Source organism: Eleginops maclovinus, chromosome 9, assembly GCF_036324505.1.
Source record: "Eleginops maclovinus isolate JMC-PN-2008 ecotype Puerto Natales chromosome 9, JC_Emac_rtc_rv5, whole genome shotgun sequence".
NCBI classification, from domain to species: Eukaryota; Metazoa; Chordata; class Actinopteri; order Perciformes; family Eleginopidae; genus Eleginops; species Eleginops maclovinus.
In genome coordinates, this window is record NC_086357.1 from 8,473,302 (window position 1) to 8,493,229 (window position 19,928).

The following is a 19,928-nucleotide window of genomic DNA, read 5'->3' on the forward strand; positions in this document are numbered from 1 at the left end:
TGGCCTAAGCCGTAATTAATCAGCTTGGCACAGCAAATGCAGACCTCCAGCAAGGCCAAACTACACCTCTAAACCAAGCTTCTGTAATCCTGACAAACAAATAACAATTAAAAATGGAACCCAATAATAAAAAAAAGGCTATTATCTCCTTCACATTCAGAGTCAAGTGATTCCAATGTACGACCAGCCCTCATAAACAGTTGGTGTTGAATGATTAGTGCCCTCCAGCACCTCCCAGGCCACCTAATCAATCCAACATGGCTCTCATTTAGACGGCAGCCACATGGAGAGCCCGTGGCCCCTGCCCCTCCATAAATACACTAACAGCTTTCTTAAATATGTGACAAAATACCATAAAAAGTTTACAGGTTGCTTTTCCACCTGCTGTGGAGATGTGAGGATGAGGAGGGAGAGAGCATTTAGTTACATTTGAAACGTCAAACAGGGCTGCTTTACTCCTTGTCACACACAAATATACACACACTCAGTTGTACCTCATACACACACCTGCTCTTGATTGTCCAATTTGCAAGCGATGTAGTGGCCGCAGGGGAGCAGAGAAACAGTAAACAGGCTGATAGCATCTCATATGAGATCACTGCGGCTGGAACTGTATTCGAAGCAGAGAGACTGAACACACACACACAGACACACACACACACACACACACTCTGTGAAGAGGAAAACAGGCATTGTTCGCAGTGACACAGGAGCAGCAGTGAAGTGTTTATGAGTGTTTACAGTGTAAACAGAGTCTTCTTCTAGCCTTAGTGCTCCTGGTTTTTTAGCCTTTAGGTCAAGGGCTATGTGTTTCTGGGTCAAAGTTCAAACTTTACCCATCAAGGAAGTCTTGAAATTCAATTGACAAAGATACCTCAGATGGACACCCATACGATTTACCGCCGCCCCCTGACTGTTCCTCCCTTCTTCTGGGTTCTCACTTAAAGCCTCTTTAAGGGGGGAAAAAGAGCAGCTCTTCTGACTGAATCTCTGACTCCTCCCTCCTCTCTTTCTCCCCTATTGTTCTACAAACAAACCAACAAACATCCCTCATCTATTCATCTGGGTTGTCTTGATCCAGTTTCAATCCAGTAGCTTTTATCTGTTTTCACATTGCGTGGAAAGTCTAAAAATATTACAACTCCTACGATTCAAAGTGCTATCTGTTGTAGCCAATCACATTACCCTGTCTCTGATAACGAAACCTACGTAAAATTAGCTTCCTGTGTTGTGAATGATGGTATCTCCGCTTCACATAAACTTGATTTAAGGGAGGGTTATTGTCAAAAATGTACGTCCAGTGACTCGTTTCAATAAGGTCACTTCTTTATAATGTTTAAATTATCTCATCATTCTGTTTGCAAACATGTTTGTGGGTAGTGGTTGGATGATGATAGATGGATAAGGATGGCAAAAAGGAGCACTACTTTTTTCTTTTTCTTGTCACTTCCTGAGGGCACATTCACATGCCGTTGCTGCCTTCCGAGAACTACCATTTCTAATAAATGCTAACTAACAATAGCAAACCAGTTTTGACTCTGACCTTCCTGCAGAGTTTAAGAACGATCAGTATGATGTTTCACTCAGAAACATCATGTGACTTTATAGTCTTTGGAATCAGCAGATGAGGGAAATGACTGCCTGGCAGAGGGAACTGAGTTTAAATCATAATTGATTTATAAGAAATGTATTAATTTCTGGATCACACTCTTAATATGATATGTTTACCTCTTCACTTCATTCTGGATAAATTAACCAAAGTAGAAAAACCCAAAGGAAAATAATTGTTCCATTTGAAATATATTAACGTTTTAGAAACCAGACATCTTATCTAAGTGAAAATGTTGTGAAAAAACACAAATTAAAATCATTGTTGTGCCCAAATTGCATTTCGAAAGTGATATCTCTGACACAACTTGGCGATATTTCTTCAACTTACCACCACTTGGACCAAAAATGAACTAACTAGATTTAGGTGGTCACTGCGACCTCACAAAACACATGTTGGGTAATAACTCAAAAATGAATTTGCGTGTTTCACACAAATGTTTAACAGGATCTAATGATGAAGGTTGGCTGAGGCATACACTCTTGAGGCGGTCATTCTAGTTTCACGTTGACTTTGCAAGTATACCATCAGCCTGCAGACTTCTCCAGGAAGTCAGCTATATATTGCATCCTGCAGGCAGCTTTTGGTGCATGGTGAGAGATATAAGTAAATCTAAACATTCAGTGGGTCCGTTTATTGGCAGCGTTCACGGCACTCCCCTCCTCCTGCTGATGTTTTCTATCCTGCCGGTTCAAATATGGCAAAATAAATAAAGTGCTCTTCTGGCCCCGCATCACTCATCCCTCTGCTATTGATACCCTCCCTCTGACAGCTGATGATGTGTGTGTATATATCAGTGTGCACTACTGGGTTACAGTATGTTAAATAAAGACCAGAAAATGTGAAACCACTATTTTTAACTCCTTTCACATCCTCTTTATGCCCCGTTTGCTACCTATTCATATCCCAGCTTTGACTAGATTATCATCTAGCCACTATATTTAACATATCTTTAAACCTTTCTGGAGTGTACGTGTGTTCCTGTCCCCCCATTTCCCCCCGAAAATATTATAACACACCCACGGCAAATGAGAGGGCTCCTTTGAGAAATGTGTTTCTTGTTCTCACGGTGTAAAAATGACGCTATCACAGAGCTCCAAGAATCAGCAGCTCTGTCCACGTTACATGGAGCTGAGCCTAACGTGCGTGCGTGCGTGCATGTGTGTGTGTGAGCATGGGCGATTTAGTTTGCAATGTGTGTTTTAAACGTTAAATAGTGAATGACAGTCTTTATGAGACCCCTTCTCTTCCTCTGGTGCAAACATGGACAGATTGTTTACTGAGGACTCACTGTTCATACAGCCAGAGGTCACAATCAAGTTCAAGTGTGTGTGTGTGTGTGTGTGTGTGTGTGTGTGTGTGTGTGTGTGAGAGAGAGAATTTATGGACTTCCCTGTGCCTGTGGCTATGTTTAGATGTAGAAACACGCTGATAATATCAAAGGAATGGGTGCTGGCATAAGTTTAATGAGGGTGAGAGAATTCTGATTTTTTTGCTTGTTACATTATATCTAGTCACACTTTTATATAATCTGTAAGATGTTGTTGTTGCATCATCCACAGGAAGTCCATCATGTTAGACAATTGGTCAATATGGTGTAGTTTTCTGTCCACTCCAAAAGCTAATGCCGCTTTAGTATTGAATATTTCGTCAAACTCTAGTGACATATAAAAGTAAACCAATGTCGGTGGCAGTTCATTTTATTTTATTTTGTTCTCTCAGACTATAACCATAATTTCATGGCTTCATCATGTTTGAAGTCTATTCCTAAACAACAGTTGAAAGACCGTAGCAGTCGTGTCAACTCTGCTTTCTTGCTGCGTAAACAAAGCTCAGTGTTACGGCTGAATGCTATCATGAAGAGAGATTTTCTGCAGTTGACAGAAGTTCCTAAGAGTGTATCATTTCTGTTTGTTTTACTAATCCCAAAAAATAACAATCCTTCCACGTACACTGGTAATATTAAAAAGAGAAAAATGTGTGTTTCTAGATGCAGCGACGTCACAAAAACTGGATTTTCAGATAATGCTTGATGTGAATGATTGTAGAATAATATATTAGGGCTTAGTCACATTTTATCAAAACCACCAGTTTAAAACATATGATCTGGCTATAGTGCAGCTCTCTGTTTATCCAAGTTATAGCATATAATTCTCCCTAAAACCTTAATTGTCATTTTTATTTTTTTTTACTTTACACTAAACAAGATGTATCACTGAAAAGACTGAAACATTGACTTTAATTAAATCTATTATGTCAACAAATGTCACTTGACTTTATTAGGTTAGTTGAAAGCAATAATATTACGTTTAAATAACAAATATTAGGTTCAACTTAATATTATTGCTTTCAACCAACCTAATACAGGTAAGTGAAATGTGTCGACATAATGCATTTAATTAAAGCAGTCTGTTTTTTCAGTGATTTTGATAATTATTGTGCCTGAAATGCTCTACACATGTCCTAATCTTGGTTACAGAAGGAATGTTGTCATCCAGTGAGCAAAATTTCTAAGTTTTTATTTCTTGGACGCATACTTTACTTAACATCCTTTGGGAACCCACCAGACAGTGAAATGTTTCAGATTCACTATGATCGACTGTAGTTTCCCTCTGCTCTCAGACTTTGTGACCTTTTCATGATAACTATCTGTTCACGGAAAGAGCATCCTCTGAGTGTGACCACTGCTGTGAGGTTCAAGGCCAGCAGAGCATGGTCAAAGTAAAACAGACAGCTCCGTGGTACTGTCATCTCTGCGTCATCCCTGACCACGTTACAGCGGCGCGTGCACAAGTCTCTGTGTGTGTGTGTGAGTGTGCGATCGGGGTGAAGTCAGACTGTAAATATAGCCTCGTCTGTGTTCGGCTCGACATCCAGACAGTCTGTCTGACAAGGAAAAACGCTGCAGTCTCTGACTTTTTTGGTCAAAACACAACAGTAGAGGGACGGGGGGAGAATAGGAGGAGGAGGGTAAGGAGTGTGTGTGTGTGTGTGTGTGTGTGTGTGTGTGTGTGTGTGTGTGTGTGTGTGTGTGTGTGTGTGTGTGTGTGTGTGTGTGTGTGTGTGTGTGTGTGTGTGTGTGTGTGTGTGTGTGTGTGTGTGTGTGTGTGTGTGTGTGTGTGTGTGTGGGGGGGGGGGGGGGGTTTAATAATTTCAGCCATCTCTAAAAATAGGGAGGTCAGTAACCGAAAAAAAAGCTGTTCTGCTAAAAATCACAGCTCCACAGCAGCCATTTGGATGATGTGTGCTCCCTGAGGTGGAGCCTGGGAAAGTTAGCTGCGCATAGTAGCATGACGTGTGTGTGTATCAGTTCATGTGTGTAAATGTAGACCTAAATTGAATGATTGAGGTTCTTACTAGCATTTACGCAGAATAGGGTTTAAAGCAGACTTGTTTTGGCTGATATGGCCCTCTGTTCCTTAGTTTGGCCTGGCCTGCTCTAGCACAATTCCTCCTGGTATGGTCTGGTTAGGTTTGGCTCGGTTCAGCCCAAACACGCCCCTGCCCTTTTACTGACTCACTCCAAGACCATCAGGGATTCCAGGATGCAGCCAGACACATAAATAAGAGTCTCCTCCTTATATGATAAAAGAGACTGTAGTCAAACATGAGTAAGTCAAATAAAACATGCTGGAAAGGAAAGCTCACTGGACGAATCGGCCTCTACTCAAGAAGTCGTGGAATGTTAGCCCACCACTTACCATTTGAGTGCTTTTTTATCCACTTTCCCACTCGATATCTGGTCCCTGTGATTCCCTGTTGAAAGGGTGTGGGTGCACATTGTGCTAAACTTAGCATTATTTCAAAATGATTTATAATGGGGGGCAGGATTTAGCCACTGAGCCTCAGACTTTCCTCAACTTTTGAGGCTTGTGAGTTTGTGTTCTCAATTGTGAGAGGTGTTATAGGAAATGCTGTTTAGGGCAACATACTTGCATGAATTATCAGTTTTTGTATTTAAAGACCTGTTCAGACCTGCACATATTGTTAGTTTATGGACATTAATGCACATGTGTGTGGTTCAGCTCTACTCGACTCACTTTTGGTACCAGTTCCTTTTGTGATTTGTACGTTTTCCACTGCGGATACTGCCGCATAGGCGTAGATTCTTAACTCCTGACTGTGGAGCTTGAAACCACCGTTCAAACTCAACACTTGTTATCCTAACTTTTTTCAACAACCAAACAGAGGAACATCTGCACCTTGTCAATTTTACGCAATAGTGTGGTCAGACAATTTTTTAATTCAGGGTGAATAAAAAATGTGGAATTAGAAATGGCGTGTTGTGCAGGATGACCTTTGTTGCAGAAGTCACAACACTTTTGGACCAGTTTATAGTCTGCAAATGGCTTAATGAATGTACTTAAACATGGTTATCATTCAAGTACCCTTTATTATATACAACTTACGTTTTATTAGGAATAATTGAAGGTATTTCTTGCTCAATTTGCTGTAAAGATGTAATAAAAAATTAAGGGAAAAATACCTTATTTTTGTGAATACCAATAATAATTTTTCCCATTCAACCAAATATAACACTGTTTAAATGTATCACTGTTCTAACTCTATTTTAAAATGTAAAGTGCTCCCATAATTTGACGTAATGGCAAGTTTCAAAAACAATTTGAAAAGACAAAGGATTCTGCTTGCTTATATTACACTGCCTGTGTTCCATCTCCTGCTGCGTCAAAATATTCATACTGATGTGCCAGCGCTCCATTGGCGGGGCTGTAAATTTGTTATATGATATGCTGTTTAAATCACCTGGTTTATTTGCATATTGCATCACATCGAAGGTGTGTGTTACCATGCATTGCGGCACAGATGCATAAAGAACAAACGGTCCTTTGAGAGCGGAGTTTAGGAGGAAGCTGTCAGACGTCCATTCTTCTCTAATCCGGTGTTTAGGATTATCCTGCACTGTTATGGAATGCTGTTTAACACCCAGACAGACACACTCACAATGTGTTGTCAATCACTCACATCCAACTTCATACACTCTCTGTTCGCTCAGGTGACACACACCCACAAGTCAAATGGCTGTGAAAGTAAACAGTCAGTGTGATACAGACAGCGCTAGTCCCGCCTCCTTTAAGAAGTCGCAGCATGGTTGGCTGAACATTATCTACATAAGAGCGCCAACTTAAACTACAATGCCCTACAGACATATGGATGGTTGTATATTTTTAACATCCATAACATAATAACATTAATAGATATGGGTTTTAAAGTAGCTATAGAGGTAAACAAAACACTTAGATCTCTTAAGGCGGTGATACCTTTAAAACAGACGATAGTTTAACACCAAAATTAAATTTAAATATGGCGCAATTCTGTTGTAGCATTCTAAATAGTTGAAATGGTTTAAACTGTAGCTCACAATTATAACGTGTTGAGCGTTTTACATGACACATTTTAGATAACAAAATTCTATCGTAGAATAAGGTAAGTCCAGGATAATTTATCTAGAGTTTTTTTATATATGCACACAGCACAGTTGTTTTCATAGCTGGGTTTCAGTCACGTGATTATGATGACGCGCGAAGGTGGCGCGATTTGAGATGGAGGGCAGGAAGTAAAAATGGAGAATACGTCTATGGAGGAAACCGTTGCAGAGAGTCCGTATTGTACGGATTTAGATCCAGTTTCAAGACAAAGATACAAGCAATTAATAAACACATCTGTTGGACCTGACCCATATCTCATGAAGATGAGTGAGTTTTCGACAGAACCTAAAGATTTGCCGACAATCGAGGCTGTTGATATCACAAAGTATCTGGTCCTTCAGACATCCTACTACACCAAACTGCAGATGAAAGTCTATAAAAGTCTGGAGGCATATCACTTTTTTGTCAGCGGTTGGGTCCACAGCCTCGGTACCAAACGGCTCCACGATGATTATCGTTTGGTCTTCGCCAGGGTGAGTGTTTGTTGGAAGACTTCCGCCATGAGGTCTGTCAGTTTGTGCGTGGCAACAGGACATTTATGGAGACAGGGACAGTGTTGGATGAAGGGAGGAGGGGACAACCAAGAACATCTGAGGAAAACATCCATTGTGTAAGACAAGCCTTTGATCGTTCTCTCTCATCCATCCGTACTACTGCGATTGTATGCGTACGTGCTTGAAAACCGAATTCGAGGTTTGCATAGATTTTTCTGACGATCACATTCGTAATATGTAATAATAATGCTGGTTACACATCTTAGTACAATAATTGACCTTGATCATTTAATGTCCCATTCCCACTGATGCCCTCTGATTGTGGGTTGTCAGCTGGCTGCTTCGGTTCGGAGCTCTCGGCTGTCTGCTTCAGATCCGGGCTCATATCCGGGCTCTCAGCAGTCTGTTGGAGATCCAACATAGCCTCAGCACATTCCGACTGTCTCTGTTGGTGTTCCTATAGCTTCATCATCTGCTGTCGTTGAAGAGATGCCTCTGATTTGGACTTAGTTTTTTGGTAACCGAGTTTGACCGTCGTAGCCCAGTCTACCGACTCAAGGTCACTCAAAGCGCTAGGGCAGCCTAAAAAGTCCCAATGAAGTCCCTATTAGACTACCGGCAACTTAATAATCATTACTAAGTAACAGAGCATTTGACGACAACCAAATGCTATATAAACACAGCCACAAAAACCAAGTAAGCTAGCTAACATACCTCTGACGAAGTGGTCGCTGCAGACACGGCATTAGCAGACTCTGCTCCTCCTGACCGCAGACGTAGGTTTAAAATCCACTTTTTACGGCGTAGTTCGGAGAGCTTTTTACATTTCTCACCTTTGGCAACGACAATCTTTGGTACTCTATAAAATACGTTTTCCTTTTCTCGGTTAGAACGATTGGAGCCGCCGTAAACTACACAAAACATTAGCATTTTTTCGGACGGCAGATCCTCAGAAGCTACTTCACTTCCTGCCCTCCATCTGAATTTCGCGCTCTCGCGATGCAGCAGTGTGACGTCACGTGAAACCAACCTATTGACTTGACGAAAACAACAACAACATTGACATTTAGCGATAACTATAATTTGTATTGTTTGCCCCCTCATGTTAAATCATCTTTTGGCCACATTATTGTTTATAGCTACAATTGTTGCATTTGTCGATGTATTCATGTCAAGCTTCCTTTTTATGAACATGGTTTGATCCATTTCAGCAACCTTTCATGATAGATTTTTCATTGTACTCTAGGGCAACATACAAAAGTATACCAAAAGCAGCTGCACAGTATGTGTCCGTAGTTGTAAGAAGGGTAAGATTGCCATTAAACTATTTGGCAAGTTTTCAAAGCTAAAACTGAAGTCAAGATGACCATCTCTTTATGACAGCGTAGCGGATGTAACAACTGGAATTCTCTGACATATAAAGACACAAACAGAAATCTGATGAAATTGAAGTTAAATATAGTCTTATGTAAACATCTACAGTAGTAGGAGGTTACCCGCCTCAGGGTGATATCAGTTTTGGTGCCTAGCTCATTCTGGAGTCGTAATTTCAATACGATTTGCCTAATCTCAGTAAAAGATGGCTGTAAACGATTGCCAGTGTATCCAGGAAGTAGTGATGGATGTGGGTTTAGAAGAGACCGACTGATAACACCAACTTGTGACATGCACAAGCGAGACCATGTTCGAGCCCAAAATGTGACGTCCCGCCGTGATGCATGAATGTGCTGTATCATAGTCGTGAGTGCAGCTCATTAATCTCGTTATCAGTGGTATGAGGTGAGGTTGACAGGCGGGAGCTGTCTCTGCTCCAATTCAAGGCTTCCCTCTGGTCCCGCCAAAATAAGAGCACTTTTCTTATTATTTTTCAAGCTTTAACATTCTTGTCTGGCAGCTGCGCAAGCATGTTGTGGAACAGAGCTGAGAAGCTCTTAAGCTACTAATGATGTGGAAAAGCCGACTCTGGCCCATGTCTGTAGTGGGGAAGAGAGGAACCTGCAGCTTCTCCAAAACTCTCAAGCTAACATCAGAGCCAGAGTTTTAAAAAAATGTAGAATGTCTGCAATCATTCAGACAAATGCATATATGGTTTTAAGTGATTAGAAATGAAAGACGGCTTATACCCTTTCATACTGCATAGTATATTGGAACTTTGAACTTAACTTGAATGGGACATATTAGGAAAAACTCATTTTTAGTGCTAATGAACATTTATTTTGGTGTTTCGACTTTATACAATCCCACTCCAACAGAGTCGGTTTTATGACGGCCACATGGAGAAAACAAATAATTCATAATTCACATTTGGCTTCCCTTGCTTTGTCACATAGTCCTTTTTTCTGAGTTTCTCCACCCACAGCTTGAGAATTACATTTCCAGCGGTGTGCCATATTTTTCTCACATGCCAATCAGAACAGATTGGTTTTTCTGAGTGTGGGGCTTAAAGAGATAAGTGCTAAAACAGAGCAACAACAGCAAATGAGAAGATGAATTTTTAGACACACATTATGAATAAAAAATCTAGTTATTTTTAACATTAAAGTATGTAAACATGTAGGAGAAAGCAAAAATGAGTGTATCCAACTGACAATGTGCACGTTTATATGTAAACATATCCCGTTTAAAGCGTGTTATTTATTTTTGCTGGAATCAACAGAAGTGTTTTTTGTGGTTTCTGTTGTATGTTTGAATATGTGATTGAAGGAGAAAGTGTGTGTGTGTGTGTGTGTGTGTGTGTGTGTGTGTGTGTGTGTGTGTGTGTGTGTGTGTGTGTGTGTGTGTGTGTGTGTGTGTGTGTGTGTGTGTGTGTGTGTGTGTGTGTGTGTGTGTGTGTGTGTGTGTGTGTGTGTGTGTGTGTGTGTGTGTGTGTGTGTGTGTGTGTGTGTGTGTGTGTGTGTGTGTTAGTGAAACCCTGGGGTTAATGGCATTAGCAAGCCATGATTGGGGCTGATGGCTTTTTGCGACCATAATGGCAGCTCCATTAAGTGTTTACTGTGAGCCATTCCACATGTCAGCTGTAGTCAGGCAGCCAGAGAGGAAGGAGCGAGGGGCCGCAACAGCCTGGGACGCTGGGAGGGAAGCGAGACAGTTTAGTATGCCAGAAATCATCCACCCTGCCGAGGCATCTTGGAGCAAAACATTAGTTATTTGGAGATGCTGTTTTGTTATACCTGAAGCAATCTACAGAGATTAACAAAGAATTACATTTTTTAATATTCAACTGAGCAGATTTCAGGCCTAAGAAGTAAAGAGTTAAGAGCCTGAAACAGCATTTTTCCAGTCCATGGCATCACAGTGGTGAGTGAACTGTGTGACCTACAAGAGTCTTCTGAGTCAGCAGACTGCCTTTGGTTTGTACCAGGGATTTTCCCGCTGCGTAGTAGCTTTGGTTGTGCTCTATCTGTTCTGTATCTGACAGGGGCATATGGAAAAGATTAAATATAATTCACTTTCGGTAAAAAGAAAGAAGTGACATATCAGCAAAACTGAAACCATGAACATTTTGTCGGTTTGAGCCTGAAATGCACATTCTCATATTTACTTATTTGTGATGATTCACTGCTTTTTTTCTATTTGATGTCATTACAAATGATGTGTGGTTGCTGTTTAAAAGTGTGTTTTGATTTAAAAATGACACAAGGTTTTATCGAAAGCAGTCTTCCTTGATTGACAACCTTTTCAGCCTATTACTTTCCAGGATGGATACAGTAGGATTTTACACATTTAGTTTAAATGGTATTCTATATTTGTGTCTGTGTTTTAACAACTTGGGACCTTGTTGAAAAAAGGTATTATCATCTTATGCCTTCAATCAGTCTGTTTTGTAGTTCAGTCAGTCAAAGGATATATTACAACATAAAAAGTGATTTAATATCTGAAATATCAATAAACGTGTTTAAAAGCTTGCAGATCTGCTAATAACATTCCATTTAATTTATTTTCATATTGCCCAACTCTACCTTAATAAGAACCGATTTGTTAGACTTTAGACAACTTTTAGCCAAACATCATAATTGAACTGTTGGCTGTATACATTTTATTATAGGACACTTAATACAGATGGCAAAGAAAGGTAAACCAAAACGTAGATTTCAAAACCTTCCCATCAGTAACTTAAAACATCAACAGACATTATACACAACCGTGTTTTTCTACATTGCGCAAAACATAGCATTTGAACTTTGGTCACCAGGTTTCCCCTTGTGTGTGTATGTCACAATATATTTCAGGTAAAGGGGTTGCGGGTGGTTGCAGGGGTCAGTATCTGTCTCTGAGCCGGAGTCGAGTGTGGAGTGTGTGATGGGGGTCATCCTGTGGCCATGTGAACAGGAAGGTGCGGGTTTGGTGTGAAGGGCTGAACCCCTGAGCTGTTTATCAGATAGCTAATGAAGCAGAGCAATCCTGAGAGGGACTGGGGGAGAAAGGAGGGGAAAAGAGAAAGGGGGCAAAAGGTAAAAGGAGGAATAGCGTGGGCTGATGTAAAAAGTTTGGAAAAAATAAATGAAATGTGGGAATACCCGCATTGAAGCCAGCATTATCCCCTTAGCTGTTATCCGTAAACGAATCAGAGAAGAATGCACCACAGTCTCTTGTGATTTCATTTTATTTCCAGACCAATACACATCATATTATTTATCACATTTCCTGGTTAAAAATCAGCAGAGGCCGTATCACTCAGCTCTGGCCGTAAACATTTTCTCTGGCTGCGAGAGAATCCGAGCCGCGTTCCCAAATCCCATCATCACAGCTATCCAGATTACTCCAGGCCACACATTCATCACTCAGTCCTAAAGCTTCATTACAAGTTCAAATAATCAGCCAGTCAGGATGATCAAAACAGCATTACAGTGTAGTTGTGAGGGTTTTAAATTTTACAGCTGATTAATCCGGCTTACATCGAGAAGGGGGGGTTAAGTTATTTAGAAATGGCAGAATGTGAAGGTCCGAATTAAATCTTAGGTTACATCGATGGTGTATTGTTTGCTTAAACATGACATAGGAATATGTCAAGTTGCAGGTAATATTTGTACTCATTTTGATTAATGGATCTATAAAACAGCCTAAAGAATTGTTAAGAGTTGTCCAAAATGTGCTTGTTTTTTTCCCGAACAAAAGTCCAAATCCCAAAGATTTTCCATTTGAAATGAGATATTGCAAAGGAAATGCAAACAATGTCAAACCAATTTACCCATTTTTGAACATTGAAAAACGTATGAAAAGTTGAATCAATTATCCAATTTCAAGCCGATTAGTATCATTGTTGGTATATACATAATGTTTTTGTACTGTAATTCTGTCATTGCACTAACCAGCTGCTGTCTTAGAACTAGTAACAGGCTTTAGTTTACATTAAATGCTGATTGCTTTTTCATGTGCGTTTTTATTGAAGGTCTACAGTTTTACACCTCTAATATTATTTAAGCTGATTTTCTACAAGTGGGACCTTGTTTTGTTTATCTTTTGCACACAAAACCATGCAAAGATGCACATGATATTCTAGAATATTTAATTTCTCCTGTCAGTTTAACAAGCACAAAATGTGGAAACAATTGGAAACACAGATTCTGAAGGCGCTCTCTTCGTGGAAAATTGGACACGCTCCGATTCGTTTGTTCAGCTGTCAGTCATACACAAGGTGCTATTATTGGCTCATGTAGCAGTGTGAGAATCTGGTGTGTTCATCAGGGGCCGGCGGGTGAGGGGTCAGGCTCAGGGGAGCCATCAGTGTTGAGCGGTCAGTTGACCCTGAACGATCCTGAGATAGGATGGCCTCGCCTCCCCAAGGAGGAGCATTCCAACTGCCCCTGGTGTGTGTGTTGATCGGTGTGTGTGTTTGTGAGAGAGAGAGAGTGTTTCACAGCAGGCTTGTGATTATACAACACCTCAATCAGAACATTCAGTTCTTCAGTGCACGTCTTATAAATGCCATAATATTGGAGAAAAAAATAATCTCTTTTCATGAGCCCCGATGCATAATTGCAGCCTGCTCCACTGAGGATGAACATTTACATCAACATGTGAAATGTCAACTTTTTACAAAACGTGTGTGTCAGTTATAGTGCCATAAAAACTGAACTAGAAATTCATGGTCCCCAGAAGACTATTTCCTTAGATTTTATTGGACCTCTAACCCTCTATCTAGTCCAACTGTCAGGCCAGAATGACATTAAATATTCTGTTTTTCCTAATAAAAAGAAGACACACTGTTACTTTCAACTGTCATGAAAAGTGTTCTTCTTATGCTATTTAAATCTAAAGATAGATACATTTTAGATGGATCAAAATCTTTTGTACACATATTTTTGAGCATTTACAGTATACTTATGCTCCAGTGGGAATAAAAGAATGCACTCTTTATGTTATATTTTTGTGAGGTGAACATTTAATGAACATTGAATCTTGAAAGAGCTGCTCCTGGGAATTTAGTTTTTTTTTCAATTTTTATTGTGTATCTGCTAAAGACACACCTATAAATACTACTGCACAGGGAACGCAGAATGCTAAATGTGCAGAGGGAGACAGCGAGTCTCTGCCTTGTCCAAATGTATCAAATAAAACATCCTGATTTGGCTGTATGGAACACACACACAAACACACACACCATTCAATACAAATCCAAGAAGATATAAACTGCTCTGATGAGATCCTCTGAGAGCGGAACAGGCAAAGTGTTTAAGTTACATTTTAGAGACGGATAGGAAACCACCCATCCACTTCTGCTGTAGAACAGATAGCAACTGTGTGTGGCTGAACACATCTATGTACCAGAGCAGAACACTACTAGTTATGATGTACATTGAGAGTAAAATAGAGAAATCAAATACTATGTGATTTAGGGTGAGGCTATCATGTCTGGTTTGGGTGTTTTCCATGATTTGTCTTACAACTTTAACCCTTTCACTTCATGACAGGGTATTGTAAGATATTGGTCGCCAAATAATGTTTTGTTCGGCAGTAGGTTATTCTTAACTCCAATCTCTCGTGTCACTTTGTTACAAAGCCAATATAGCAACGGCAACAATGCCAAGTATGGGGCTTTAAAAAAAGTCTCCATCCAATGGATGAAGTCACAAGGACTTATTTTACACATTGTTAAATATAGATAAGCAGCAATGGCAGAATATGTTACTTGTGAATTGAGTTGTCTGCAGATTTAATGAATATGAATTATGGAATCCAAACATACTTAAGATTTTTTTTCTAGCACAAAAAGTTAACCAAGAATCTGAACCTGGAATAAATAATCAGAGCCAATCAAAATCTAAATTATACCCACCATTACTGTATACAGCACTATAAACATGTCTATGCTTGTGTCCTGATTCCGTTTGTCAGTGTGTGTGCAATGTGAGCATTTGTCCGTCTATCCATCTGTCTTTGTGTCCCCTTTGAGTCTTTTCTAATCAGGCTAGACATGCCAGAGGTCGGCAGCTCCGACCTGCTGGCTCTGGTTCACCATAAATATTATGGAACCACGCACAGACGCCCTCGCTGGCTGTTTAATATAGTGCTGGGTCTATTGAGGGATTCAAACTATCAGCTTTCACTGGGTTTTATAGGCTAATGATAATACTGCCTGCACCGTGGAGTCAGAAATAGTGAACACTAGTCAGGACTGAATACTTTACTTAGTTTTATTTCTGAACGTTTATCATCTCCTTTTGCAGTCATTTTAAGTGGTTTTGACCAGTGCGGTTGTGTGCGCGTGCATAGGTGCATGTGCATTCATGGACACATGCGTATTTGTGTGTGCCAGCAGCAAAGTGGGCCTATGGGAGTGTTCTGTCCTCCGTTCCCACGCTATTTGTCCCATGAGCCCGTGCTGTGACGTCAGGACAGAGGTACGAGTGAATACCCCGCTTAGAGGTCGCAGGTTCACTTCCTGTCTGTCAGGACCGAGTTGGGCAGGGTCCAGTTTGGAGCGCCGAACTGTCTTTATGATCTCTCAGAGGTTTAACCTCTCTTCCCCCATCTTTCTGTCGCTTACAGGCTATGTGGCTGATGCTGCAAGAGGAGGAGCCAGAGGATTTCGTCATAGCGACCGGAGAGGTGCACAGCGTGAGGGAGTTTGTGGAGAAGGCCTTCATACATGTGGGGAAGACAATAGTGTAAGTGCACACACACACACACACACACACACACACACACACACACACACACACACACACTACTATCTCACACATTTCCAAAAATGTTTTTACATCTCTGTTACTGGAAAATAGCCCTGAGTCAGGTTTCCATGAAGGTCGCAACAATCACAGGAAGCACATAATAATATTTTTATAACACTCCAGTCAGAGTTTTGAAATAAAGGTCACTGTATAAACTGTAATAAACGAGTGATTTGATTATCATTTTAAAAAAGTCAGTCAAAAAAGCCTTAAAATAACATAAAAATAATTGATGAGCGTAAATAAATGTGCATACAGTATTCACTTCACATGCTATATATAAAAAATATAAAAGTTAATACAGTGGTATGCAAAAGTTTGGGCACCCCTTAGGAAAACCACTGCATCAGTTTGTCACTTGCTGAGCTTTTGAAGCAGCAACTTCATTTTAACATATGTTATACCTTATGGTAACAGAAACATCTCAGTAGTGAAATAACTTTTATTGGTCAAACAGAAACATGTTTATGTGCATTCAAACAAAAATAGGCATGTGCATAAATTTGGGCACCCCTAAGAAATAATTCCATTAATATTTAGTATTGCCTCCTTTTGCTGCAATAACGGCCTGTAGACGCCTCCTGTAGCCACAGACAAGTCCCTTAAGCCTGGCAGGTGGTATTTTGGCCCATTTTTCCACACAAAACATCTCCAGTTCAGTCAGGTTTCTTGGCCTCCGTGCATGGACAGCCTTCTTCAAATAAATCCATACATTTTCAATGATGTTAAGGTCTGGGGACTGGGATGGCCATTCCAGAACATTGTACCTGTGCTTCTGCATGAATTCCTTGGTGGATTTTGATCGGTGCTTAGGATCATTGTCCTGCTGAAAAATCCAACCCCGGCGTAGCTTCAACTTTGTGACTGACTCTAGAACATTCTTGTCAAGAATCTCCTGGTACTGTAAGGAATTCATGTGGCCCTCAACTTTAACAAGTTTTCCAGTACCTGTGCTAGCCACACAGCCCCATAACATGATAGATCCTCCACCAAATTTTACAGTGGGCAACAAGTTCTTTTCATTGAATGCAGTGTGTTTTTTTCGCCATGCATACCTGTTCATGTTATGACCAAATAACTCAATCTTGGTCTCATCTGACCACAGTATTTTGTTCCAAAATGCTTCTGGCTTGTCCAGATGTGCTTTTGCATACCTCATGCGACTCTTCTTGTGATTAACACTCAGGAAAGGCTTTTTGCACATCACCCTTCCAATGAGCTCTTCCTGGTGCAAAGTACGCTGGATTGTGGAACGGTGAACAACTACACCATCAGCAGCCAGATGTTGTTGTAGTTCTCTGGAGGTGGTCTGTGGCTTCTCTGTGACCATTTTCACCATCCTTCGCCTGTGCCTTTCCCCTATTTTTGTCGGCCTACCACATCTTTCCTTCACACGGACTGTTCCTGTGGCCTTCCATTTCACAACTACGTTTCTGACTGTGGAGACAGACAGTTTAAACCTGTCAGATAATTTTTTGTACCCTTCTCCTAATTTATAATGTTGGATTATCTTAGCTTTCAGGTCAGTGGAGAGTTGTTTTGAGGTCCCCATCTTGCCACTCCCTAAGAAAGAACCTAGGCCAGGCACAGCCAGCTATTACCTATGTTAAATAGCCTTTTTCATGATTGGTTCCACCTGTCTTTGTAATTGAAGGTCTAATGAGCTAATCAAAGCAATTTTGTGCAGCAACCTGTCAGCTATAAATCCGTACAGGTGTTGAAATGAATGCTATTTATAAGGGTGCCCAAACTTTTGCACATCCCATTTTTTGCATTTTATTTTATTATAATAAAACTATGTAATGCTACCCTAAGAATTTTGGTCTGGAAAACACTAAAACGTCTACATCTTTGTAGGAAAACAAATGTTGTTGCTGTGATCTTCTATTATAAAGGAAAAGCAAATTGTCATGAAATCTCAGAGGGGTGCCCAAACTTTTGCATACCACTGTATATATATACTATTATTATTATTATTATTTTAGAGGGATTTTATTTTACCCTATGGTCAAATACAAAATACGGTAACGTTCATCCATACTAACCCTGCCGAAAAAAATTGAAATCCAGCAAATTTGAACCCTTTCAATTACAATTTGTACACTAGGCTTTACAACTGTGCAAATGAAATAGGCACCTGTGTTGATGAAAAAATATATCGGAGGATTTTTTTGTACAGAGAAAACTACGAAAATCAGTTAGATTTCAAAATAGGTTAAAAAAAACATGTCCTCGCCGATTCATCCTGAATGGGGCAATAACAAGCAATAGATAGTACGAGTTCCAGGTTTGAAAATGTTGTATTTTGAAAACTTGTGTCTCCTGTTCAATACCACATCTGAGTTCCCTCCTTTTTCTCACCTCTCATTCACCTCCCTCTTGTATCCTGGAAGACACTGACATGTTGATGAAGGTGTGTGGCGCTGCTGTGTTGGCTTCAAAAAACCCACAAGTGACATGTTGTGTCTGGGACCGGACGTTAAAGAAACAAACTGCACAAGAAATAATCAGGGAGATGGAGGAAGGGACGGCTGAAGCCTCCGGCAGCTGTGGGAAAATGTTTCCTTAACGCTAACATTTGTGTCTTTCCAGGTGGGAGGGGAAGGATGAGAAGGAGGTTGGTCGTTGCCAGGAGACAGGAGTGGTACATGTGAAGGTGGACCCTAAATACTTTCGTCCTACTGAAGTGGTAAGTCGGGGTTGTCCCTGTGTTTGTGTATACAAATGTATGTTATTTAGAGATCTTTCAAAACGTAATAAATGCCCTAGCAATTTAGTTTTTAAAAAGATATTCTTGGGTAATGAAAGTGGTAAATATGACCCTCTATTACATTGAAATCTTTCTTCAAGAGCTAGCAAAGTGGCCTGGACACTTACAGTCATGTGTGTGTTTGTTGTTGTTGATATTTCATTGAGTGACACCATAATTGACTTTTTAATCATTTGCATGTTCGACCTAAGAAAATTAGTTTCAAACAAAAACAACTCTATTCCTACACTAGTTTGTGCGTGCAGTGCGATCAGAATCACTGGCCCTATTAAGAAACTGCACTCATTGCTGCAGAGTGAAGTTGCTCTGCTATAATAATATGCAACTCATATATTGTATGGTACATAATTCATGACTCAGCGCAGCACGTTCCATATAACTGACCTTAACTTGAATTTTTCATGTTTTCTATGCGTGTATCTGATCGCCGGTCATTGTGTCTGGGACCATAGAGGACACTTATCAGCTGTACTGGGCCCAGTTGACCGCCTCAGGGTGCTTACTGTATGCTTTTAAACAGCTGGAAACAGGCCAGTTTGCCTCTTTAAGAGTAATGGAGGCAGCATCCTGCCAGTTTGTGCTGAAAAAATACAAATATTCAGGCAAGTACTCTGTTCTTTACGTATGAGGGGAAGTGTATTTGATGATGAGCTGATGATGCAATTCTCATGACTGGATTCTGCTTTGAAAGAATAGGAGAAAAAGATGCGCTGCCTGTACCCTAAAAAAAAGAGCAATCCTATTATCCCTCCATCTTTCCTTAGGTGTGAAGTTTCTGTGATATTTGGGAGGTCTTTCTCTCATCGCTGTGGCCCAGGGGTATTGTGGCTGCTCCCCTTGGGAGGGTGTAGAGTTACCCTGGGGTGTTGTGGTCGAGATTAGCCGTCAGCTTCTCAGTTTAAAGCCTCTGCTGAGCTTTGGCATGGCGAGATTAGAGCCGAGATGCAGTTGATTGATGGCAGAGGATTAGCGAGGAGGCCCTGCTGACTGACTGCTGAGGAGATGGAAGTACTGGTCTCACACCTGGGCCTGTTGCTTTGTGCGTGTCGGGCTCATTCATTCATGGTCTTAACCCTGCATCCGCAATGAGTTGTACTCCATACACTATTCAAATCCGCCAGTGCTTACATATCAGCAAGGGAAAAGTTCTGTATATTTTTCAAGAGCTTTTTTAATATATAGTATACCGTGTAATGGCGCGCTACCCTATTGGGCAAATTGGTACAATAATAGAGCTTAAACAACTTGCAACATCCACTTACAGACTTGATAAAGCTAAAAGAATGTTTGAAGGCAAAATAATTTCCAATAATTGGTTTGTCCATGTAGTCCAACAAAGCATTGTTTACTGCACATATTGTTGAGGCCGGCATAGAACAATTCGAAATAAAACTTCAAATCCAAAATCAGCACTTTGTTTTGGAGAAACGACATGGT

The 19,928-nt window shown here is 40.5% G+C and overlaps 1 protein-coding gene across 1 annotated transcript in view; it reads left to right on the top strand.

The window, feature by feature from the left end:
* gmds (GDP-mannose 4,6-dehydratase) overlaps positions 1-19,928 on the top strand; it is a 159,918-nt gene that overhangs the window by 108,170 nt on the left and 31,820 nt on the right. Inside the window, exons 8-9 of the mRNA XM_063890629.1 lie at positions 15,540-15,658; positions 18,314-18,410. Of these exons, the coding sequence (XP_063746699.1) occupies positions 15,540-15,658; positions 18,314-18,410 (216 nt within the window). The remainder of the gene's footprint in view (positions 1-15,539; positions 15,659-18,313; positions 18,411-19,928) is intronic.